We start from the raw sequence: 27,078 nt of genomic DNA, 5'->3' as shown, positions 1-27,078 counted from the left end.
GGGAGGAGGAGGGGGTGGCATAGGTGGTGTAGCTGGCCCATTGTGTACTACAGAGAAAAAAAGAAATTGATTTTAGAAATACAGGAGTAGTCCTTTCTACACAACATCACGTGCATATGAAATATGTGAAAATTTGGCCAGTGAGATGGCTGAGCAGGCAAACAATTTGTTCTGCAAGCCCAGTGACCCCAATTTAATCCCCAGCCCACTTCCCCAAACAACAGTACTGACTCTACAAAGTTGTCCTCTGACTGCCACATGTATGCTGTGGCATGCACCCCCCCCCACAAACACACAATACATATACATAATAACTAAAAATTTAAATAATTTTAAAATAATAAAGTATGTGAAAGCAAAAGCCTTAAAACCATAATATTTCCTTACAAATGGGAGAAATATAACATAAGTGACACGAAGATGTACAATCTTAATCTCAAATATGATCTTTCTTAAAATAATTAAAGACCATGCCAACAAAGGCAGGCAAGGGACGCAAGTAGGTGGGCTCTCTGGCCTCCCCTCAAGCTTTCTTACCTGCTTCTGGTGTGTCTGATGACGGAGGTAGTGGTGGGGGTGGAGGAAGCGAGGGTCCTGAGGAGGCAACCCCTGTAACTGGTCCTACATAGTTACCCGCTGCTAGTTCTGACCCTGTGGGCAATGTGCCAGAGGCCACAACTGGCAGTATGGCAATGTCCCCATCCCCTTTCTTCTGAATTTTAATGGTCCCTTGTTTCTCCAGTTCATGAATCTTTTTTTCCAGGGTAGACTGTCTTTGAATGGCTTCTTCCTTTTCTTTGACCATTTTTCTTAATGTGTGAACCTGGGTATTTGCATCTTTGTAGATTTCCTACAAAGGAGACCATGGTCAGGAGTTTTAGCCTCATATGATATTCACACTTATCAGATGAGCAAATTGAGGAAAATTGGGGGTGGGGGGTACTCGCATGAGTGGGAAATCTGTGGAGTTCAGTCAGAACCTATGAAGTCCTGGTAATTATTAACTGAGCTAGTAATGGACGCAATGCATTTTAGCAATTGCTATTGTTAATGAAGTCCTTTCCATATAATATTAGTGCTCAATTTTCCCTGTAGGCAGAAAGGAACAGAACAGAGATGGCTTTTATTCCCCCAAATTGGCTTTGAAATATCCTGAGGGCATTCTGGTGGCTTCGCGTGTTTTCTTTCAAGTATTTTAATATTCATTTGTAACTCCTAGATATACATATCAGCTAATAAGAGACAAAAGGACCCTAAATCAGACTTGGATAGAAATCAGATGAGAATTAAAAACTCCACAAAGTATGTAATAATCTATTCATAAGTGACCAGGAGCTGACTTCATGACTGGATTTCTCTGGCATTTATAAAATTCCCTTGACCCAGCTCAGGACAATGGTTATTGGGACATTTTTCCCTTTGGTAATACATTTAACAAAACAGGCCAAAGTTCCCTTTCACTTAATTACTTATCCTTATCCAAGTTTTTGGTTAAAAACAAAGAAGTTAAAATTTTCAATTCAGAAGCTGCCCTGGCTCCTTTTATTAGGAGTCCATGAGGTTCTGGTGAAAGGGGTTTTGTGGAACAGAACTTACTCGCTGGGCCCTGCACATGTAATCTCTCACCACAGACATCCAGCAGGCAGGGAAACATTCTTCACACCCTGCCTATCATTAATAATCTAAGCGTCTGGACTCCAGTGGAGTCCATATGCTACAATTTCGTCTGAATGGCATGCCAGAAAATAAATTTCATAGCATTAACTATAGGACATGTCAGACTATCAAACAACACACACAGCCATGATAACCATCACATAAAATGTGCCATCGCATTAACAGTGGTGTGAAGGCAAGCCATGTGCCTGAAAGCCCTCCAGGCATGCTGGTGACTTTTGTATTCTGCACCATTCCAAACACATGGATGACACTCCATAAATAACTGACACCTTAGGCAGAATGACAGTAAGGCCAAATAAAATAGCTAGGATTATCTGATAATAAATTGCACAGGGCTTTTGTTTGTTGGCGGTATCAATAGGTCTAACCTGTGTTATGAATTGTTTCCATAGCAACCACAAAATCTGGTTTTGAGTAAAAGCAAAGCAAAGAAATACAATGAAGCCCAAGTCCTAATAAAAATAAATAAGTGGCACGAATTAAATCCATGCTGTGCTTTTATTTCCAACCAAATGGGTGATCCACAGAATCAACTCAGCCTCCTCCAGATGGGAAAACATTGTTGCTACCAAAATCTGTGATAAGGAAATACTGAACCTCCAGTTTTTGATTGCACACACATGTGTATACAGACTCTATGTGTACTTTTCAGTATCACCTCTGAAATGGTTCCAATAAATATGCTGCATCAACACATTCCTTTGAAATGAACATTATTCCATGTTCATTCGACTCACCTAAAACTGGAGCGCACTCCCTACCATGCCCATCTGGGTGGCTATCATCAGCATACTTACCCGGACAACATCCAGTTCCTTATTCCTCTGCATGAGCTGCTTTTCCAGTTCCACAATCTTGGACATGGCTTCATTCTCTGTGTCCTGCAGCTTTTCAGATAACTGTAAAATTTTGAAAAGGAAACAGTGTCACAATACAGATCATACTAATCAGGTCTTCAGTCCATGGAAAGTATAGCTCCCAGACATTCAATGGCCCGTAAGAGTCATGAATGTGTTCCACACGTTTTCTGAAAACATTAATATTTATAATACGGTTCTGAAGACTTATTTATTTCTACAAGAATTTATAATTTATATGTGGTCTTAATAAAACTCATATGCCAGCTCCATATCCTTGGGGCTAATGAATATAGAAGAACAGTAAGACGAGGGGAGGATGCAAGGTCCACCTCCCCACCCCCAAGACAGTATCATCAGGCAAGTTTCTGGAAACTTCTCAGCCACACAACATGGATCTATCACTGTAGACAGCCAGCTGAAAAAGAGTATTAGTGTGTGCTTCAGCCCCAACAGCTCAGATAATGACAGGTATTTCTATAAAAGTAGATACAGAAAGGCTCTGTAATGCAGCCTGGGAGGGAGCCATGTGCTAAATGGTCACTTTTCATATTAGGTTTTACAATTAAGTGACTTCTGTTTTCTTACATCTCACCAAAGGTGATCACAGGTAAAATCATACATGGAGGCAAGACAGATGAGTAGAGGTTTACAGGATAAGGGTATAATAACAAAAGTGTGTGTGTGTGTGTGTGTGTGTGTGTGTGTGTGTAGTACATCTTCGAAAGGAAGCTAAGTAGGGCCTGTAAATGCTCTTATTGAGCAGATGCCAACAGAGTCAATGTAATGTTTATGAAAGGAGGGGATTTTGGTTTACTGACCTGTTTTAACTACAAGTCATGGGTGGTAAAAAACAATCATGATAAAGGAAAAATTAAATATATGTAATAAAGTGTTAAAGCATTCTTCAGAGAGAAATATAATATTCTTCCAAATAGAGACAATTCATTTCACAATAAAGAAAAACGCCAATCAAACCATGCTAAGAATTTTGTCCTCACAAAGCTCAGTGGGTGAGCACTTGTCTGGCATACGTGAGACACTAGGTCACCACTGGGCAGGGGGGAAAGAATTAAAAAAAAAAAATTTAGTCCTCACAATGCTTGGATTTTGAGAAACACTATTTTCTATTTGTTCTTGTAATATTAAATATGTGACCATCTCAAAGCCTTTAGGTTCATATTCACCTTGTTTGTAATAACAAATATTCCTTTAAAAAAAACTGGCTTCTTCCCTGGTACACAGGTGACATCAAGCGATAAGGACTTGCTCAGACCTCAAGAACCTCATTTGAGAAGGCTCAGTGATTTCCTGGAAAATGTCTAAAACTGAAATGAACCTGTTTAGAATCAGAGCAACTGCTGAGAAAAGACCATTCAGATCATATCAGAGGTTCTAGCTAATCCTGTCCAGGGATTCTGCAGGCACTTTGAGAAGAAGGTAGCTAATTTTCAGAAAGCACTTCATGTCAGGCAGATTCCCTTATTTCAAACCTGTACTCTTATATGACCCTACTCTCTGAGCTGCTAGCTAAGACTGCCAGGGCATGTGCCAAGCAGAAATGGAGAAGGGAGGGAAGCAGATACAAAGCAAGAGACTCTCCTTTAACTAACACACAGCCTTCCTTGCAAGAACCAATAATGTCTTTTGAGAGTTCTCTAGGCCAGATTTCTCCTCATTCCTAGACTGCATCCTTTAACCTACTACCACAAAAGTTAACACTAATTTGGCTTGGCACCCCATGAGTTTTCCCTTTGAGGATGTAGTTACATGAGAGATGTTTTCTTCCAGTTCTTCCACCCTCTCCAAGGCTGCATTCTTGGTTTCCGCATCTTCCAGCAGAGCTCCCACGTCAAACACATTATCCAGGTAAGCCTGAATTTGTACCTGCAGCTTGTCACTCTCAGTGTGTTTCAGCTTCTAAAAACCAGAATTCCAGAGAAGACAGTGTTAGTTTATCTGTGGATGGAGAACAGAATCACCATTTTGTCCAAGTGGTCCGCCCTTTCCCAAAAGAGTTTAAAATATCATCCTCCTGCAGAGAACTATGGAGTGACTACCTAAAAGGGTATGACAAGCCCATTTTCTGGGGAACACCCCTCCCAAACACACTTTCCACAAATTTTTCCTACTCCAATCTAAAACTTTCTTTTTGAGACAGGGTCTCCCTGTAGCCCCAGCTGACCTAGAACACTATGGAGACCAGGCTGGCCTTGATCTCCCAGAGATCTGCCTGCCTCTGTTTCCCAAATACTGGGCTTAAAGGCATGCACCACCATGCCCAGCCTAAAAAATATTTTTGATATAGGTAAAATCAAGACAACAGAGACATTAAAAGCAGCTTAGAAGAGAAGAGCCCCAATCCATGTGAAACTTGACGAGTGTCTGAAGAGAAGAAACGGCAGTGGGAGGTAAACTTACCTGGTACTAAGGGTGGCTATGGGCAGGGCCAAGTTAGTTGGGATAGACACAGGTTCATTTATACTTGGTTTCGTGTTTATTTTAGTGTACAAGCTAGTGCTCACTCTCCAGGATTCCTTCCAAGACAGTGCCTCACATGAATAGTTCAGAGTTCTCCAAACCACAGATCAGAAAGTAACTTCCAGTTCACTACATCCCAGACAGAGACCCTGAAGCAACTCAGCTATTTCTTTCTTTCTTTTTTAAATTTTTTTATTTACTTTTTTGTGTGTCATGCCTGCATGTAAGTGCACCCGTGTCATAAAGTGCTCACTGACAACAAAGAAGGCATCGGGTCCCCTGGAACTGGAGTTACATGTCAACAAGAACATAAGTGCTCTTAACCGCTGAGCCATTTTCCAGTCCCATCAACTCAGATATTTCTAAGGTTACATTAGAGTGCAAATAAGTTAGGGAATCTCCCCCACAAGGACCACATGTTGCAACTTTTCCTCAGGACTAAGAAGAGGCCAGAATATTATCTGGCATATGGATGATGCCAATAAACATCTAATGAACAAATCAATGGCCACTGGCAAAGAAGGCTGCCTTTGTAAACAAATAATATACAGTATCTGCTTATAATATTACTCTTCTAACCAGCTCTAATCCATCAGGGTCCAGAGATAACATTTCACAGTTAAAGAAGTACAGAATTTTGAAAACTCTTAAAAATTTAAGAGGACTTTCAGTTTACATCAATTCTTAAGAAAATGAATTTTTCTCCTAGGTCTAATCTAAAATCCTACACTGTAACTTGTTCTGAAGAGAGTATGTTCATCTTAGTTTTAAAAAGTCAGAACTGAGGCTGGAGAGATTTAATAGCACTGGCTGTTCTTGCTGAGGACTAGGGTTTGATTCCCAGCATCCTCTTCTGACTTCCGTGGGCACTGCATGACGGGGTGCACTTACACACATGCAGGCAATACATTCATACAGATAGAAAATAAATAAAAATAATAAAATACTAAAAAAAATAAAAATAAAAAGTCAGAACTGGGGGGGAAAAAAGGAAAAAGAAACCTGAATATGGGCCTAGAAAGGAACAAGCAAATAGAAACAGTTTCATGGGGTTTCTCCAAGATTCACAGTAAGAAATGGCTGTTCAGTGGTATTTTTGGCTGCCATTATAAGCCAGAGACTAAAGTAAAACCTCGTAAAACTGAACCTAGAATACCACTAGGAACTCATAGTCCTGACTTTTGTTCAAAACCTGAAATTCTTGGAGCACATGAGGAAAAGAATAAACCTCGATCTCAAAGCAGGACAAAAGAAAAACCCTTATTAATGTATTCTGTCTTCCAATAAAGTAGGTGCAATCTGTATAATCCCCTGGGTCTGTCCCTAACAAAGGCCGGCAGCTGAGCTCTGCAATGGCCAAGGGAGGTACTTCTATCTTTTCCACAGCTAGAAACAGCCTTGAAATTGAGGTCAGCAATCCCCTACCACTAGTGGTCTTTCAAATTCACCTGGACCATTCCTCTGGGAAAGGGGAAGGTTTCAGTTCTTTAGGAGTATCACATCGACTTTCTGTTTCATTACTGAAGAACTTCAGGGAACTACTGAGCAATTCTGCACAGCAGCCAGAAAAATAAAGTCTCTTCCCGAAGAACTGAAAGTGCACTTTCTAAGGCAACAAGCACTTCGAGCAGAATTAGCAGCTTCAGGAGGAAGTCTCTAGTGTCCATTTCCCCATTACTTTTTTATGCTCTAAGCATTAACTCATCATTCTACAGCAGTCTGGCTTGATGTGGCCTGTCCAGATGGGGTCCCCAGAGTGCCCCAAAATACAAACTGCACAGTAGCCTGAATGAAGCATTCAATGAGATTTGACCCAGACAGAGTTCAAAAGTGAAAGAAGGTTGCAGGAAGGCTGCAAGAGACTCAGATTCTAGCACTAAAAGGCTGCAAGCAAGAGACCAACAGAGGCCCCAGGAATTCTTTCTGCAAGAATTCAGCTTTGCTGGCATATTGCATCACTCAGATTCATTCCCTTTTACTAGCATAGCAACAGTTGACTATATACAGTTTTAAGCATTTGTTAGTTACTATAGAAGTGAAGCTTTGAGAGTGGTCAATAAATTAATTCTTAAATTGACTCTAAAGGAAGTTAGCTATACTCACGTCCAAGTATTCATCCAGGCCTAATTTGGTAAATTCATATTGGAGGTGAACTCTGAAGTTCATGTCTTCTACAGAATGAACTACAATATTAATAAACTGCATAGAAGCCACCTGAAATGAAATTTCCAAGAGGTTAAATTGGCTTCAAACTTTGTCTCTCAATTTAATCATAGCTACAACATATTCTCAATTTCACAAGTTAGGTTCGCTTACCTATTTCCTTTTCTGTAATAAAACTGACTCTTCAAAAAAACTTTAATTTTTAAATTAAAGAAATCATAGATACTACTTTATACTCAACTAGAATGAATATAATTTTAAAAGAAATATAATATTGGCAAAGATGTGGAGAAAATGAAAACTTTATCCATTGCTAGTGAGAATGTGACGCAGCAACTTTGAAAAGTGTGACAGTTACTCAAAACATTAAACACAGGGTTTGCTGTACAACTTGCAATTCCACTGTCTAGCTAAGAGAAATAAAGATACATATTCAAAGATTTGTACATAAATGTTCATATAGAAAAAAACAATGTCCATCAACTCATGAACAGAATGGGGCATCACCATATGATGGAATAGTGTGTGATAACAAAGTAGAAAAAAGTAGAGACACCAGCATGAATGAATTGGAAACACCATGGTAAGTGGAGGGAAAAGGACCACAGGTTGTATGATTCCATTCATATCAAATATGCAGAACAGGCCAAACTATGAGATAGAAAGTAGATTAGTAGATACTTAAGGTTGAGGGCTAGGGCACATGGGGAGTGACTGTGATGGCTCAGAGATTCTTAAGGTGATGACAGAGATTATTTGACTATGGTGATGGGTGCATGACCCTGTACATATAGTAAACACACACTTCACATAAAGTAAGCAGCATGTTAACTGCCTTTGTTCTTAAAAAGTCATAGGAAAAATTTTAAGAAAGAAATCAGTTATATAGGTATATAAAGCCAACCAGAAATTATTGCAGATAAAGACAACATAAATATGAAAATACAAAGTTTCATTTATGCCACACAGAACCTCATCAAAGTTATTATTTGTAAAAATTCATTGTGAGTTCTATCCTACCAATAGGATAGTAACTGAGTTTTAACCCCTCTTTCCATGGATTCTCCCAATTTCTAGCTCATAAATGCTTTGCGTATAGTGCTATCTCCCCAACCCTGGCCCTGAGATCGGTCTCAGAGAGAGAAAAAAAAAATCAGTGCCCAGTTTAATAAATAATAGAATGAGGTTCAACAGATTGTTTTCAACAGTGACAGTCTATTGAAGGGGCAGTGTCTTCCTCATATTTTCCCTTCTTCCCAGAGGTTCTGGGAAGAAGGGAAGTAGTTCAGAGACCAGACTCATAATTTATAAGACAAATTTATCTATTTTAAAATTTATTTTTATTGAATTAAATATTCTTTGACTATATATTGTTTTTGATGGTTAGTTTAATTATCAACTTGACACAACTTAGAATCACCTGGGAAGAGAGTCTCAGTGAAGGATTTTCTACATTGAGTTGGCATGCAGACATGTCTGTAGGGGACCGCCTTAAGTTAATCAACATGGAAATACTCACCCCACTGTGAGTGGTACCATTCCCTAAACTGTGTAAGAACAGAGAAATCAAGCTGAGCACAAGCAAGTTAATGAATGCAAGAATTCACTCTCTCTGCTCCTGGCTATGGATGTGATGTGACCAGTTGGCTCAGGCTCCTGCTATTGTGACTTCTCCGCAGTAATGCCTAGAACCTGGAATTGTAAGCTGAACAAACCCTTTTCTTCAACTGTTAGGATACTTTATCACCATCACAGAAATGAAACTACAATCTTTCTTTTGTAGACAGGGTCTCCCTGTAGCCCTGGCTGGCCTGGAACTCACTATGTAAACTAAGTTGGCCTCAAATTCACAGAGATCTGCCTGCCTCTGTCTCCCAAGTGCTGGCATTAAAGGCATACATCACCAAATCTGGCTTTAAAAAAAGATCTTTTCAACTTTCTTTGGCTTATGTGAAGCTAGGACCCCAGGAGGCCTGTGCTCTGGTACTTCCCACTGGCTTCCTACCATCTCCCCAACTGACTCCCTGCTCTTGCCCTTATCTGCCAACCATTCAGTCTCCCCACAGTAGCAGAATGTCAGACCAGAGAGCTGAGCCTGGTACCTGCCAGGTTTGTAATCCCAGCACTTGACAGTGGAGACAGGAGTATCAGAGTTCTTAGTCTATATTTGGCTCATAAAACACAAACACACACACACACACACACACACACACACACACACACACACACACACACGAAAAAGTCTTACATTAAAGGAATTTATGTTATTTATTATAAGGAATAAGTTAGCTAGGAAACTTAATCTCCTTGCATTCCTGAGATAGAGTATCAAAAACCTAATTTTTTTGGAGGGAAAACAAAGTTGGATTGTGGCATCTTTCCATGTCACTTCTGAAAACAAGTCTAAATGATCCACTAAGTTTTGTGGTAGCCTAATAGGCATGTATATGTAGGCGATGCCTGAATCCACCAGAGTACTAGGTACTAGTGGCCTGGAAGAAAGGTCCCTCAGTGCCTGCACACAGGACTAAGTGAAGTGACAAGAAATGGGCTCTAGTCTGTATGCAAATGGCATGAGTGTTTCATTAATGGACTTGCAATACTTTCAAGAAAAACTCAGATGTTGAAGCAGCCCAGAGGCCATTATAAACAAGTGAGGTGGAAATTGTACCACACAGCACGGAGTTATGAAGGGGAAAATCAACCGCAGAGATGGAGGCTCCTTGGCTCTAGCAGCGGACACTCCAAGAACCAACAGGTTCCAAATGTAGTAGGGTACTTTTAATTTTAAAAAAGTCAAACATCTATTTTCATGGACCATATCCAAAGAGGTTCATGTAAGAGATCATTGTCCAAATAAACTCATAAGCCTTATGGAGCTAGCCTCAGCTCTATCAGAACAAATTAGTTCCTCTTAAGGCATGGGAGAGAACCTGGCACCAAGACAATGCACATTTATCCATCACTCTGAACGTCTCCAAAAAATACTAATGAACAAGAATTTAAAACTCACTGGAAAAGTAAGCCTTCTTTCACACACACATGATTTTAAAAGCAAACACCATGCCTGGAGGAAAGAAATGCTGCCTTTTCAGCTCCATTCTAGAAGGAGCTGAAAGCTAGAATGCACATAAATCTGAGTTCATAGAAAGTTTTCACATAAGAGGGCAATGAATCCACATGACTATTTCATCCTCTATAGTCCCTGCAGCAATTCAAATGAAAACTTTATTTAGCATCCTAAGTACAGGCTTTGAGATGCAAGAAGTATTGGGATGCCTGCTCTAGGCTCAAAGCTATTTGGGAGAGTCAACCCACAAAAAGATCTCCTGAGTTTTTAAGTTTCCTAGGAAAACTGAATTAGGTCAACATCTACAGATAGTGACATACTGAAAAGTAATGTCTCGGGAATCTCCACGAAAAGTTCTGTCTTTAACCCAGGATTCAGAAGCACAAGAATTCAGAGGTTCTGAAACATGCTGCTGCTCTTCCTGAGGATAACAGGACTGCTGGGGAACCACATGTTCTGCGTGTGTTCAGTCTGCTGAGCAGAACTGCAGCGTGTTTGTGCCTTCACAGAACTATCAAAGCAGGAGAGAAGTCAAAGGCAAAAGAGCAATCACTGCTGCCTGTTTATTTGAACTGTCTATAAAGTGAAGTATTTTAGTTGAGAGGGCACTGGCTGGACCTCAAGAGTCAAAAACATCAAGGTTCTACCTATGTTAGGGTTCTTAGTAGCACTGGTAGCTGAACTTGGCTGCTGGGGCATTTGCACCAGAGATCAACTTGCTCTTCCAAACTGCATGGCTTTCCCTTTTATTTCTTATAAATTCTCAGCATTTGTGTCCTTTAATGAACTATGTGAACTGAATAAAACTTGAAATAACATCATAAAAGAAATACACAGTAAAGAGAGACATTCTAGAATAGAATAAACTCATTTTCCTGTCCTTTGTAGTGTGTGAGAGTGTTTGCCTGTCTGTGTGGATATGTGTTTAGGAGAAGTGTTCAAACTGAGTTTGCTTTATTGAATGTAGCACTAAAATAACTCACCATAAAATCTATGTTGTTGTCTTCATTCCTGAAATGTTCCATCAATTTCTCAAAGCGTTGTTTTTCTCCACAAACCTGAAACATATTTTTATTATGCATATGACATTCCAAACATAAGCATTCCAAAATTTAGCATTAATAATTTTCAGAATATTTTTCTCTCATGCTTACACACTATTTCGTTCTCTTCAAAGTTAGTTAGCTCTCAAATAGCAGCATGGACCAGGACCAAAAGCTGGTCATTGGTTCTTGGACATATTCTTTTTGTGTTTGAATGTGTTTTCCTTTCATTGTCTTTGCAATTCTACCAGGTTTTTTTTGGGGGGGGGTTGTTTTTTCAGTATGTACTCAGAATCTAGCATACAGTTCACAGCCAGTAATTGACTACAGCTTTCCTTTTTACCAAAGCACTTTTCAGTCAGTGATACTAAAGGATTTAAATAATTTTGTATTTAAACTGCACTCATATGTCTGTCTGAATTAAGTAATTTTGGTGTATTACACTACAGTGTAAGGACAATACAGAATACTACAATACAGAAGTAGGTATTTTGGGAGCCTATAACTAGTCCGTTGAAGGTCCGTAGAAATCTGTAGTAATTTGTGAAGCAGCAACTCGGAGGCCTGAACCACATGCATTAGATCAAATGAAAGCTCCCACTGAACTTCTGAAATACGTAAAATACTGGGAATTTCAGGGGCCCAAGGTGTTTCATATACATGGAGTAAGATATATGGAATAAAAAACACAAACATTTAGACAATAAAATCAAGGATGAATTTTAATTCTGACATTGTCCTTGTCTAGCTTTGTTGAGGCCAAGTCTTCTACCCACTGGTTTATTCATTCTGCCTTCTGAGCTGTCTATATGCTAAACGATTACACCATTTAGGTTGCTTGTGCTAAAGACTAAGTTTTCTGGCTCAATACATCATCTTAGGGGTATCTAGGCCAATCCTCTAGGATTCTCCTGAAATGGTATTTCATAATGCAAAAATGTAGTCATTAAATTCAGTCATGTTAATTAAATACCATATGGCATGGAGATATACATTGATGAGGAGAAAGTCTCATCAAAGACAGGAATGTTGTTCTTTTTTCTGCTACATCTTCAGTATCTAGAACACATCTTCAGCATCTAGAGCACATAAGTTCTCAATATTTGTTGAATAGAAATATATAATTATATCAAAATGTGTTTCACAAACAGGTGAGTGACTTACTACTATTCACTATCATATCAGTGAAAGAAGAACCATCAGACCACTATGAAGTGAATCTTTAGTGGAGGCTCTGAGCGAATGCTGGGGAAGTGCAGGCAGACAGCCTTCAAGCTCTGAGGGCCTTTGAGTCGTAATGTGATTAATGTCTGCAAAAGCTTCAGACCAGAGTCTACTGGATTCTGATGACTACTCTTATGCATGCCTGCCTTAAAAAAATGTTTCTGAAGACAGAGAAACAGTATGTGGCCCTATCTGGAGGAAAGGGAGGAGAGTCTCCAGTAGGGAGACTCTAAAGTAAATCATTCCTTTGAAAAACACTCATCCAATGGCAAACATAACTTTAAACACACCATGGGGGACTGGAGAGATGGCTCAGCAGTTAGGAGCACTGACTGCTCTTGCAGATGACCCGGGTTTGAATCCCAGCACCTACATGGTGGCTAACAACCATCGTAACTCCATTTCTAGGGGATCCGACGCCCTCTTCTGACCTCTATGGGCATTGCACACACATGCAGGCAATACACTTATGCACATAAAATAAAAGTAATAAATAAAAATATTTTTTGAAAGACAATATTTAGACCACTCCAAAATTATGACAGAAATGAAAGTTTCTGGAACTTACTATTTACAGCTGCTATAAACCTGGTGATAAGAATTCAAATACACACAATGACGAATCACCAACTTGAAGGGGACTGTACTCTCAAGCCTGGTAAGCTCTACCAAGCTTCTATATGCTGTGGCTCAGATGGCTCCACTACCAGTCCCCATTAATGAATTCAAGGTGATACTCTTAAACATGGTTCCCTAGGAATTACAGAGGCTGCAGAGCCCCCTTCATTTCTCTGAAGGAGAGGAAGCATGCAAACCAGATTCACATTTGTTTCTATGTGACTTTAGCAATCATTAAACAAGTGTAGTCTACAATCCCACAGGAAATGGGAAGATATGTGTGGTAAGGGTGGTAAAAATTATGTCCCACATCAAAGGAAAGTTGTATTACTTAGCTCATACTGCTCACATCTGGACCACCCTACACACTTGGTCAAACAGGACCAACATAGTTGAAAGAACATGCCTCTTATCTCCTTTGACTTGGCCTCATTTATTAAAAATTGGCAAGGATGAAAGAATAATGCATAGTTTTTAGCTATTTTCAGAATCCACACAATGGCCTTCATGAGAATGCCCTGGCTTCATCAAAATATATGGACATGGGCCAGCAAGAGTAAAGCACTTGCCACACAGGCCTGAAGACCTGAGTTCAATCCCCAGAACCCAAATAAGATAGAAGAGAGAAGTGACTCCACAAAGCTGTGCTCTGACTTCCACATGGGTGGTGTGACACATGCTCCCCGGTACACACACCCAACTATGCACAATAATAATAGATAAATAAATTTTTTTTTTTGGTTTCTGGTTTATTGTTTTTTGACAGGGTCTCCCTAGTCACAGCCAATTTGGAAGTTATGATGTGAACCAGGGTGGCCTCGATCTTGCAGAGATTCACCTGCTTCTGCCTCCCGAGGGCTGGGATTAAAGGTGCATGCCACCACAATAGCGTATAAATAAAATTTTTAAAAAGCATATGGAAGGCCAGAGGGATGGCTCAGTGGTTAACAGTATTGGCTGCTCTTGCAGAGGACCTAGCACCTACATGGAGGCTAAAAACAGTCTGTAACTCCAGTTCCAGGGGATCCAATGCCCTCTCTGGCCTCCGTGGGCATTACACAACATAGGTGCACTTATATACATGCCGGCAAAATACTCATACACATAAAATAAACCAAAAGAACTTTAGAAGTACAGATAATCCAGGAGCATATTTACACACATATATTGTTGTATGGAACTTTCAACTGCCGAAAAGACCCAAAGAATAAAAGATGCAAAATCATTTAAATAAAAAGATTACACTAGGGGCTGATGAAATGTTTCAACAGGTACTTGCTTCCAAGCCTCACAGCCTGAGTTCAATTCACATAACCTACATAGTGGATGGAAAGTTGTCCTATGACCTCCAGATGTTGTGGTATGCATACCCACACACATGTACACACAGAAACACACAATAAATAAATGTAATTTTTTAAAAATTATTTTGAGTTACACTTTTGCAGCCATTCCTGACTTTCATATTAAATAGTACTTCTCAGTCCCACACCAGCTTTGACTTCAATTTTCTGTATCAATAACAAGGAACCAAGGAATAGATGATTTACGAAGCAAATTTAGGAGCTCCAGAAAGACCAGTGGAAGCAGCCTAGAAAGGAGCTTTTCTGTACCTTGTGTTACTCTGTTAGGAATTAGATTCCCTCTGCTAGGAAGGGAGCTACTAGGAATTAAGTAAAAAGCAGAAAAATGAAAGCCAATGCACTAGAAAAGTGAGTGCTCTGCTGTAAACTAAGAGGCATCTTCACTACAAATAGCTAATGAACCAACGCCATGTGAATAAATTCATCAACCACTGCATGATGTGAACATGCCCAGCCTCCAACTCTCACCACACACTTCAATCTGCTAATGCAGATACTACCCACCCATCCCTGTGGGGGTCCTGCCTAGTATGGTTGCTCCTCCTCCTATCTTAAATGCTAACTCTGATGGAGGCAAAGAGGTATGAGCACAGAAATGGGGCTATGTGACACTAAATGGGATCATTAAACCTGGGTTGTAAGTCATAGCTCTACAGTCTACAACCCCGCTGTTAGCTTGGGCAATTCAGTGAACATCAACGAACTTCACTTTCACAGCATCTTGAGAGTCTTAGAGTGTACAATTGTACTGCTAGCTTTCAAGTCATGCTTTAAGAAGCCATAAGGGGGGCACAGGGCAATGAGATGGCTTCAGGCAAGGCATTTGCTGTCAAGCTTGATGACCTGAGTTCAATTTCTAGAACCTACATGGCAGAAAGAACCAACTCCCAAAAGCCATCCTCCAACCTTCACATGTATATGTGTACACACACACACGCAACACACACACACACATATGCACACATATACACACAGAGTAAATAAATAAAAATTTATAAAACTAAAGAAAATAAAAATTACAGAGCAATTAATGGAGAAGACATAAGGGATATAGAGCAGCCAGGGACTTAAGGGAGTGGCAGAAAAAGAAAGCATCAGTAAATAAGGCTCTTGCAGCTTCCTTTCACACAGATCTACTATGTTATACTAACAGTAGCGTGAGGTAGGGAGGAAGATTTCTTTTTTCATAAAAATTTGAAAAAACATCTTGTTACTCAGTATGTTTTTTTTTTTTTTTTTTTTTTTTTAAGTCTTGTTTTGAAACAGTGTCTCCCTGTAGCTTCAGCTGGCCTAGAACTAACTATGCAGACCAGGCTTGCCTTGAACTCAGAGATACACCTGCCTCTGCCTCCCAAGTGCTGGGACTTACAGGCATGCACCACCACGCCCGGTTGTTATTCAGTATCTTGAAACTCTATAATTCTGATCTAGCATAGCAATATATAATAAATAATGTAATAATATAATAATTTCCAAACTGATCACAGTGGTAATTCCATACCACTCAAATTCAGAGAGATGAACTTGGTCACACCGGCCCTAGTACCAGGCATAACGGCCAAACTTCTATTTCATTCCAGCTGGTTCACTCCTACTTAGGAAGCAGTAACTCCTCCCTGCACAGAAAAAGCGGCCACTACCATGATAAGTGAGATACATTTTCACTTAAATGAGAACTGAAGCAAAAGCATACTCCCTGCCAAAAAGCAAATCAACTCTGTTCTCCAACATCTGTGAGAGGTATTTCTGAAAGTATCCCAAACCATTTGGATGAACCCAAGGCTCTGGATGCAAAGAAGGCTAAGGTTTACAGCATCTCTAAAGGTAGAGAGAGGTCGGGGCATGATTTCCCTATAGGCTTACAATGGAAAGAAGAAAGTTTTACAAAATATTTGTAATAAAGAATATTATCTTGCCAGCCAGATGTTGAAATGCACAGACTCCCTGCCTAGAGCAGCCTCTCTGATCCTCTCAGAGGTCACTGAATTTCTGTGACTTCTCCTTAACAATTCTCAGGGCACCTACTTGTCTACAGCCAGATTGAGTCCCAACTCTTATGAGGCGGGGGCTGTAAATACTTCTTAGTTTATAAAAATTAAAGGCTCCTTGCTTAAGTGTTTCCTTCTTGTCCTGCTGCCTGGCGCCTGCCTTAATACTTTCGTTTTCTCTCCTCACAGTAAGTCCCTTTGATCAGCGGGACTCCCTAGAGGAAGGCACCATTGAGAGGCACTCTCTGTTATGACTGATTAGACTCCTCTCTTGGGGCCTGCCAGAGAACAAAAGTTCCATTTTCATTTCAGGACCTCATGAAACAAACAATTATTTTATAGTTAGCTTTAGGTGAAAAGCATCTTTCACCTTCTCTTACAAACACCAACAGTCTGGTAGTTACTGACGTCTACTGGCCAACAAAACCACTTTTCTAGGGTGTTCGATGACTGCCAGGACCTTTTACTTCATACAGACTCCAGGAGGCTGCCATGACAGAAGCAGACCATTCACTGGGTCTGTTGCTGGTTCTTAAGTCTCCTTGGATTTAAGAAAAAAAAATTCATTTAACTGTAATGTTTTAAATCCATTCATTCATTCATCCATCCATCCATCCATCCATCCATCCATCCATCCATCCATCCATCCATCCATCCATCTACTCATGAGTGTTTTGCCTACATCTACTTAAGTGTACCATCTGCATGCAATGGCCAGAGAAGCAAGAAGAGGGTATTGGGTCCCCAGAAACTGGAGTTATAGACAGTTGTTAGCTGCCACGTGAGTGCTGGAACCCAAACCAAAGTGCTCTGCAAATGCAGCCAGTGTTAACTGTTGAGCCATCTCTCTAGCCCCAAAATGAAATGTTTTAAAACTGAATCACTTTATTTCACTCCAATGAAATAAAAATGATTGAAGCCTACAATCTTGTCAACCCTCTCTCTTTTAAAGAAGTATAGACCTATCTTGGCTTGGGAGACATTTGACTATGGACCTGATGTTTCATCTATATAAAGCTAAACACCCCTGTGAAAATTTCAGTCACTTTCCAGATGTTTCCAAATATTCAGATGTTCAGTGGCAGGCACCTAAAACATGCATTTGATTAACTTAATTTCTATGCATGTATTTTGTGAAACTGAATAAAGAATCCTGATATAGAAGAAAAAAAGTAGAGAAATCCCCAGAGGAGCACTCATTGACACACCATAACTTAAATGAGAAATGCATTTCACCACTCCCTACAGAAGACTTGCTATAGTATTCTAGTATAGAAGCGCCCATGAATAATAAAGCATAAGTGGTTTATTTCTAAAATATTCCTAACATTCACCTTAGATCTCTGGCTTCAAGGAGGCCTAAACACTGTACTCTTTTCATTTATTTATGCTCTTGGCTTAATCTGTGCACAGTTAGGCCAGAAAGGGTGAGGGAAGAAACACATGACACATCTGCAGTGGTTGCTGAAAGTCTTCACCACAGCAACAGCACATCACAGAGCTGGAACAGCACTTTCAACACAGACTATAGGAGCTGATAGGGTGGCAGCTGTTAATTCATGCTCTCCCCACACTCAGATCCTAGGAAATTAAATCAAACGTGTGCTGCGGATTCAGAGCATGTGAGTACAGGAATAGATGCTTGATTGATCAAAGATCTCATACCACCAAGAGGAAAATGCCTGAAGGTTACCCGCCATCTCCTAACTCTCATCTCCTCTTTCTCATATTCACCCTTCTACTTGTCCTGAGTCTTAGGAGAATCTTTCTGTTAGCCAAATGGAACCACTTCTACCCAGCACACTATGATACCTGACAATGGATTTGGGCATTTGAACATCAAGGATCCTCATGGCCCTTTTACAGTGACTGTGAGGTCAAGAACATTTTTATAATAATAAAACTTGCCTTTTCTAGTTGGCATCTGAACTGTAATAATCAATGCAAAAGCAATGATGAGCGAAGAAAACTGCTGGTGCTTTGGCACGAATCAAGGTAGCAGCACAGAATTCTATGGGTGACCAGAGTACCCCTAGCAGCCACGTGTTCTCTGTTTTTTCAAGTTGGTTTCACTTAACATTTTTAATGAAGCAATAAAAAGTACACATTTTATTATACATTTAATATGCACACATTAGTATTTTATATGATGAAAGTTTTAAAGACGAAATGAGGTCCACTTAAAGCAGTTCTGCTGCATAGACAGGTACAGTTATCTCAAGAAAAAGCACTTGTGTGATTATTCCAGTTGCAGGTGAGAGGAAGAAAGTCAGTGAGGAGCTTACTCAGACTTATCGACTACTTAGACACATTCCTAAAGATGAACTCAGTGAACCTGTAAAAAACCACTGGCAGTATTAATTGCCAATAATTAAAAATTGCTATCGCAATGAAAAATGAGAACTTGCACTTTTCTACTCAAAAATTGATAGCTTCCCCATACTCAAAGAATATTCTTAAGAGACTAGTAGTGATAATAAGGAACACGACTTTTTAAAAATAACACACTATGAATTATGTCAGTATTTAGAAGATCTGGATAAGTCAAAGAATCAATAATTTTCAAATGACAATTGAATATCACTCTAAAATTATAAATCAAGGTAGAAGATAGGCTAATGGATTACAATGCACAGTTCACTAACACTGCTTCAGATTCCACTTTAAAATTAGCCTTTACAAAGTATTACTGGTCCTATGTTAAAGTATCAAGGAATATCAGATATTACTACAAAATGATGTTAAACATACACAAATATGTTTATTTGTGTAGGGTTGGATTTTCTTCACATAATTCAACAAAAACAGCCTATATGCAAAAGTGCATTTAAGAGTTGCAACTTTTATTAAGCTCATCTTTATTTTTTTAATATTTAATTTATTATTTACATTTTATGAGTATGTGTGTATTGCCTATGTGTAGGTAAGTGCACCCATATCATGCAATGCCCACAGAGGACAGAAAAGGCTGTCAGATCCCCAGGAACTGGAGTCAAGGACAATTGTTAGTTGCCATGTGGGTGCTGGGATTAGAACCTGGGTCTTCTGTAAGACTAGCCAGTGTTCTTAACCACTGACTGAGCCATCTCTCCAGCTCCTTAAGCTCATCTTTAAAAGATGTATAAACATACCAAAAAAAATGCCACTTTATTTTTTTATTTATTTTTAATTAAAAATTGTGTTTACTTAGAAGCATTCAGAATGTCAACAAAACAGCTGCAATTTTTTCTTTTTTGCAATTACACAGTGGTATTCAGTCAGCAGAGCAACAATTATTTTCATATAAGCTGCATCAGAGACAACTGAAGATGAAAAAAACCTACTGTCCCCACATATAACTTATTTGTGCTGTGCAACAACCTGTTTTACATTTCCATGTCAATTTACAACCCCCATACGGTACCAGGCAATGTTAGCGGCTATGAAAATACCACCAGGACAGGGTTATCTACAAATACATTCAGTAGTGTGTTATCCCAAAAAAGACACTGTACAGTTTAAAAACAAATCTTACACAGCCTTACATTTCAATTTTTTTCTTTAAAAGGAGTGAGTTGTGTACAGGGGGGTTAAATGATTTATAGACAAGGGAAAAAAACTGTGCTAGAACATTCATCATCACCCTCATCTTGTTCATCTTCGTCTTCTTCATCCTCCCCCTCTTCCTTTTCTGGCTCTTTCCAGCCTTGACAACCCCCTTTTTTGCAGCACCAGGTTTTCCTTTAGCTCTGTAGGCAGCAATATCCTTTTCGTATTTCTCCTTCAGCTTGGCGGCCTTCTTCTCGTAAGGCTGCTTGTCATCTGCAGCACTGTTGGTCCACATCTCTCCCAGTTTCCTTGCAACATCACCAACAAATAAGCCGGGATGCTCTCCTTTGATTTGGGGTTGATACTGAGAACAGAACAAGAAGAAAGACGAAGGAGGCCTCTCAGGTGAGTTGGGGTCTTTAACCTTTTTTGGTTCCTCTTTGGAAGGGACAGAGGTTTTAATTTCTCTCTCATAACGAGCCTGTCCACCCTTGCCTGTCTTCAAACTTTCCTTCTTCTTTAGCAGACATGGTCTTCCACCTCACTGAGCACTTCTTGGAAAACTCTGAGAAGCTGACAGAAGCATCAGGATTCTTCTTCTTCTGCTCCTCCCAACAAATTTGTAAAAGAATGCATATGATGACATTTTGCCTCTCGGCCTCTTAGGATCTCCTCTGCCTACATTTAGTTGTTTTCTTCTGCGAGGCGCAGAGTCACCCAGTGTCCATGCAGCTCTCACTTGCCCTAATACTGTCCCTATGGAGCTCAATGTACTGTAATGGCTGTGAGAGTGGGAGCCCTTATTTTATTTTATTTTATTTTATTTTATTTTATTTTACTTTATTTTATTTTATTTTACTTTATTTTATTTTATTTTATTTATTTTATTCATTTCATTCCATTTCATTTCATTTCATTTCATTTCTTTCATTCCATTCCATTCCATTCCATTCCATTCCATTTCATTTCATTTCATTTTATTTTATTTTATTTTATTTTTGAGACAGGGTCTCCTTATAGCCCCAGCTGTCCTGTAACTCACTATGTAGACCAGGTTGGTCTCGAACTCACAAAGATCTGCCTGCCTCTGCCTCCCAAGTGCTGGGATTAAAGGTGTGTGCCACCACGCCGGGCTTAATTTTTTTTTTATTTTATGTGTGTATTTTCTGCATGTATGTAAGTGCACCATGTCTTACAATGCCCGCAGAGGTCAGAAGGGGGCATCAGATCCCCTGGAACTGGAGTTATGACAATTGTTAGCTGTCATGTGGGTACTGGGAAACAAATTCTGGTCCTCTGCAAGAGCAGTCAGGGCTCTTAACTGCTGAGCCATCTCTCCAGGCCCAACAATGTTACTTTATAAACTAAATTGTTTCTCCCCCAGATTTGAAAGTTAAAGCTCTGATACTCACTCTGACTGTATTTAGAGATAAAGATTTTAAGATAAGATTTAAGTTAAAGATTTAAGATAAGATTTTAAGTTAAAGTCATAAAGTGGGGGATGGTACCAATCCCACAGGACCATAAGAGAAGGGAAATCTTTCCTGCCTGAACACACATGGAGAGGCAATGTGAGCACACAGAGGGATGGTGGCAGTGTAAGAGCCAGAAAGAGAGCACTCCCAAAACCAAGCTGTGCTGCACCTTGGTTTTTAGTCTATAGACTTAATGAGAAAATAATTTTTGTTCTTTAGCCACCAAGGCTATGGCATTTTGTAAAAAAGCTTGAAATGACTAAAGTACCCTGTTTAAAACATTTTGTCATTCTACATTAACATATCATAAGGTTATTATACTTCGTGAGGTAAGCGCATCAATTTTTTTTTTTTTTTTTGCATTTTATAATATGGCAATACAGGAACTGCACTTAAAAAGTTCTTTGGGGCCTGGCATGGTGGTTCATGCCTTTAATCCCAGCACTTGGGAGGCAGGGACAGGCGAACCTCTGTGAGTTCAAGGCCAGCCTGATCTACATAGAGAGTTTCAGGCCAGCTGGGGCTACAGGAAGACCCTGTCTCAACAAATAAGAAAAAAAGTTCTTTGGGGTTCTTAGCAATTTTTTAAGTAGTCTCACTAGGTAATCTAGTTTGGCACCAAGCAAAATTCTACTACTTCATTCGGTCTCCTAAGTGCTGGGTGTACAGGTATATACCACAAGGGGGTGGGGGGGGTGGGAGGGGGAGACAGAGACAGAGACAGAGACAGACAGACAGACAGAGACATAGAGAGGATCTCCCTGCAGCTCCAGTTGGCCTGGAACTTGCTATATAGACCACCTGCCTCTGCCTCCCAGTTTTTTGGTTTTTTGTTTTGTTTTTTGATACAGTCTGATATAGCCCAGGTTAGTCTTAAACTATATAAGCAGCCAAAGATTACTTTCAACTTCTGATCCTCCTGCCTCTAACATCACAAGTGCTTAGATTATAAGCTTGTGCTACTGTGCCAGGTTTAGTATCAAGCCTGAGACCTACCGCACAGAAAATAACATTGCCTCATTTTACACCATTCCTGGAAACGACCTCAGAATGGAAATGCAGTGTTGCTCGTGGTGGTATACCAGTAAACCTGGAATACCACATGTGTAGCTGGTGCATTACTGGTGAGGAAGGAGCCCTCATATTCCACAGCCAAAACCAAACTACCAAAACAAAACAGCCCACAGCTCATGTTACTGTGACTGGTTAATTCCACCCTCCAGTGATGCAGAGCAGAAGGGAAAGTGCTGTTAAAGAGCTCAGCTTCAGGATGCGGGCCTGAAATCAAGAACCACTAGGCCATTTAATTCTGAGTATGTTTCTATTATGAATGAAATTAAGTATGAATACATACTTGGCAGAGTGATATACAGAATAAGAAAGTTGAGTATGAGCCTTAGGTCCCACTGTGGTGAATGGTTGTTGAACTACGATGGGCAGAGCAGAGTCTGGGGTATAACAGGAGAGCTGGGAATAAAAAAGCTTAAATAATGACTCTGAACTTCAGTCATTCAACAACTACACAAGTCAGCGATGTTTTCACAGACAGCTCCTCATCAGTGACAGAACTAACAACACATCCAACAGGCCCAGTTCACACACAGGCAAGTTTTTAAATGATATTTGAGTCAGGAGACTAATTCAGCCACTATAGCTTGGGGAGAAGAGGGAACTAGGGAAGCAATCATCAAACAGCCTACTGTAGGCTGGAGGTTGAAATCCACCCCCCCACACCAAAGGAGCATGTGTAAAAGGCCTCAGGCTGAGAAGACACTGGACTTTTAGGAAGTAGGGACTGGTGGTAGAGCCTTAGTTCATAATGGGGAGCCCTCAAAGAGGAATGTGGGACCCTGGTCCTTCTTATCTTTGCTTCCAAGTTCACAATGCAAGCAGGTCATTCCACTACACATTCCTTCCATGATGGGCTAGTCTCACAGAGACCTAAAGCAACAAGGGTCACCTGATCTTGGACTAGGATTTCCAAAATCATGAGTAAAATCAAATCTTTTCTCTCTATAATTGCCTTGTATATTTCATTGTTGTAAAATGAAGTTGACTAAAACATAGTCTAAAGTCACAGTGATCTATTTTAAACTTGGTTAATATGTACTCGTCTTGTTTTAGCCATGTAACTTTGTTTTCTGTAAATAAACGCACCTATTATTTTACCACCTACGTTCCCCCCCACACACACAGTTAAGGAAGCACTTAATTCTTCTCAGATGAAAAGATTTATATATGTACGTATGTACGTGCGCACGCGCAAACACACACACACATACACAAACAGGCAGACATGCAGAAAGCTTCATACAGGATCACAAATTATGGAATTGGGAGAGTATATGAACCATCTAACTAAATTCCAGGCCCTTATCACAGCCCTGTCAGGCTGTGTTCTGTGTAACAGAGGCTTCAGATATTTTCCTGAACCAGCGTATATATTCTGACTTATATTGCCAATCTCTTTTTTTCTAGAATTTTCTCCACCAAATCAAGTCTTTTTAATATCCTGCTCAAGCCGAGTGTGGTGGCACACACCTTTAACCCCAGCACTTGGGAGGCAGAGGCAGGTGGATCTCTGTGAGTTTGAGGCCAGCCTGGTCTACATAGCAAGTTCCAAGCTAGCTGGAGCTTCCACCCCTTCTCTCTTTGGGGTCCCTACAAACAACTCAGTATACCCTGAATTTTACTAGCATTTTAAAACACTCCCAATAACCAATCTACCTTGTCTATAAACACTTCTATTGTTTGCTTTTTGGTGGGAAAGTGAAGAAAAAAAATGTACAAACATGTAGAAAGTGCTTGGATCCTGATAATGTGTAAGATTATACACAGACTTGGAGCTGAATGGCAAAATCCCCAAGGTGATGTTTATTAGAATTAGAAAGTTTATGAGAGCAGGCCCATTTACAATGAACCATTCCCTCCTTAATACTATCTACCTTGTAGGATATACCTGAGAATTCACAAAATAATCTGTATTAGTCCTGTTGGCATTAAATAAACAACATATCACCAAATATTTACTAAAGAAAACATTAATAGTAGTTTCTCTATCTCTAGCTGTGTATATGGCTTTTTCATATACATAACAGATTTACTAATGCTTCCAACATGATAGATGGAATATACTCCTGAGAATTCACAAAATAATCTGCATTAGTCCTGTTGGCATTAAATAAACAACATATCACCAAATATTTACTAAAGAAAACATTAATAGTAGTTTCTCTATCTCTAGCTGTGTATATGGCTTTTTCATATACATAACAGATTTACTAATGCTTCCAACATGATAGATGGAATATACTCCTGAGAATTCACAAAATAATCTGCATTAGTCCTGTTGGCATTAAATAAACAACATATCACCAAATATTTACTAAAGAAAACATTAATAGTAGTTTCTCTATCTCTAGCTGTGTATATGGCTTTTTCATATACATAACAGATTTACTAATGCTTCCAACATGATAGATGGAATATACTCATGAACTGTGCTTTTCAGAAAACTACTATTCATTAGTATAAAAGAAACCATGAAACCTGTACATATTAACCATGGACTGCACATATATAAAAATGTGCTTATGTTTTTAAAAAATACTTTATTTAGCTGGGCGTGGTGGTGCACACCTTTAATCCCAGCACCTGGGAGGCAGAGGCAGGCAGATTGTTGTGAGTTCAAGGCCAGCCTGGTCTACATAGTGAGTTCAGGTCAGCTGGGACTACAAGGAGACCGACCCTGTCTCAAAAAGACAAAAAAGAAATTTATTTATTATTATTTTTTATGTGTACGAGTATATGGCCTGCATGTATGAGTGCACCTGTGTCGTGCAATGCCATGGAGGTCAGAAGAGGGCTTCGGATTCCCCAGGAACCGGAGTTAAGGATGGTTCATAGCTGCCATGTGGATGCTGAGAATCGAACCCAGGTCCTCTACAACAGCAGTCAGTGCTCTTAACCACTGAGCCATCTCTCCAGCCCCTGTGTTTATTTTTATAAATGTTTCAAATTCAAATTTAATTTGCGCTTCACTAATTAGAAGTCAAGTACAATAAGTACTTAGAATTTGGGGGTAAATTATAATAAGGAAAAAAAAAAAGAAGCAAAATTCTTAAAGTTTGGAAACCCTCTCTTATTGCTGACCTTGTTAGACATTTAACATTCACCTAAATACCTGCCTTTACCAAGGCAAAGAAACTTGTGGTACATATATTGTGCCTTTCATTTTCTGTCAAACTCCCCAGTCTGGCTCCAAGAACTGTACTTCTTCCATGCTGAGAATGATATATTGGCTCAACAACTTCCTACAAGTTTCAGTGAACTTTGAGTTTGTTTTGTAGTCCTCAAGGAAAGCAGTGGTAAGGATCAATTTAGCTTTAAAGAGATATTACATAAAAGATAACCAAGCATCTTTAGAAAAGAAAACTGTACCTAACACATACATAGGGGAAATACCTAATAGTGCAACAGAAGTGACAGTACACCAACAGTAGCCCCCCACTGTGACTGTGAATCTTTTCATTTGTTTCCTTTAAGGGCTATTGCTGTACACACTACCTATCTTTATGCAACTACTCACAGTATCCACATGTATACATAAATACACACAAATATGATTTTTTCCAACCCTTCTTCCCAAGATAGCATATGTAGCATCTCAGAGCTATCCTAGCAGCTATGAGTGAACCTGAAAGCAGCCATGTGTCTAACCCTTAGCACTGGACTTTCAAATCATTAAAATAACCTATAACCTATAAATCAATGATTTTTTAAAAAATGTTTCTATTTTCACATAATATAAAACTACTTTTAAAATCAACTAGAATGAATCTGAAATACTAAGTCTCAAGACAGAGATTTTATTTTCTTTTGAGACAAGGTTTAAAGTAGTCCAGGCTGGCTTCAACACTAATGAGGCCAAGGATGACCTTGCCCTGCTTCCATCTTAACAGGGCTAGAATTACCAGCACACCTGGCAACAAGGCAGATATTTTTAAAGTACATTTACTATACAAGTTTGGAGGGATTGAAGAAGAAAGAAAACTAAAGACACAGAAGAAGAAAACAAGGTGGTCTGAAAACAGACTTTTAACATGACTCTGTAAAAATCAGTGTAAGAATGGCTACAAAATCCCGACAAAGCTAAGAACCTCCATTCTAATGTTTCCTGGAGTTGATATTGTCAAACCTATTGCTTTGATTTTAACTTTCCAATCCACACACAGCACTTCACATGGTCCTTATGTCCTTTACAGCCAGGGAACACTACAGGCTTGGGGATCAGCACCTGACCCTGAGTCACACTGTGTAGCACACAGCTCTCACTGCCTTCCCTCAGGGCACTCTTTTCTTCCAAGAACAGGAAATGAAGACACACATACCAACTGCTCTACAGTTGCCAAAAGGGAAAGGCTCAAGGAAGGATTTTTTTTTATACTAATAAAAATACAAGGAAGCAGCACTGTATTTCTTAAATGACTGCTATATTTAAAATAGAGTGAAGTTTCTCTTTGAATAAAACTCTGCTCAGGCAGGGAAGGGGAGTTTCCATTCAAGTTAGGGTGAACAGCAAAGTATC

At 39.6% G+C, this 27,078-nt stretch overlaps 1 protein-coding gene across 2 annotated transcripts in view; it reads right to left on the bottom strand.

Annotated features, from left to right (window-relative positions):
- The window catches only part of Fmnl2 (formin like 2), a 330,610-nt gene that overhangs the window by 25,021 nt on the left and 278,511 nt on the right, over positions 1-27,078 (bottom strand). For both annotated transcript variants that reach the window (XM_008832871.3, XM_017798092.2), the window contains exons 10-15: positions 11,235-11,309; positions 7,122-7,232; positions 4,308-4,457; positions 2,478-2,579; positions 538-850; positions 2-47 (exon numbers count right to left, since the gene is read on the bottom strand). In XM_008832871.3, coding sequence (XP_008831093.1) covers positions 2-47; positions 538-850; positions 2,478-2,579; positions 4,308-4,457; positions 7,122-7,232; positions 11,235-11,309 — 797 coding nt within the window. The remainder of the gene's footprint in view (position 1; positions 48-537; positions 851-2,477; positions 2,580-4,307; positions 4,458-7,121; positions 7,233-11,234; positions 11,310-27,078) is intronic.

This window comes from Nannospalax galili, unplaced genomic scaffold (genome assembly GCF_000622305.1).
Source record: "Nannospalax galili isolate Female #2095 unplaced genomic scaffold, S.galili_v1.0 scaffold376, whole genome shotgun sequence".
NCBI classification, from domain to species: Eukaryota; Metazoa; Chordata; class Mammalia; order Rodentia; family Spalacidae; genus Nannospalax; species Nannospalax galili.
Note: the sequence above shows the minus strand (reverse complement) of the source record. Positions and strands in the feature narration are given on the sequence as shown.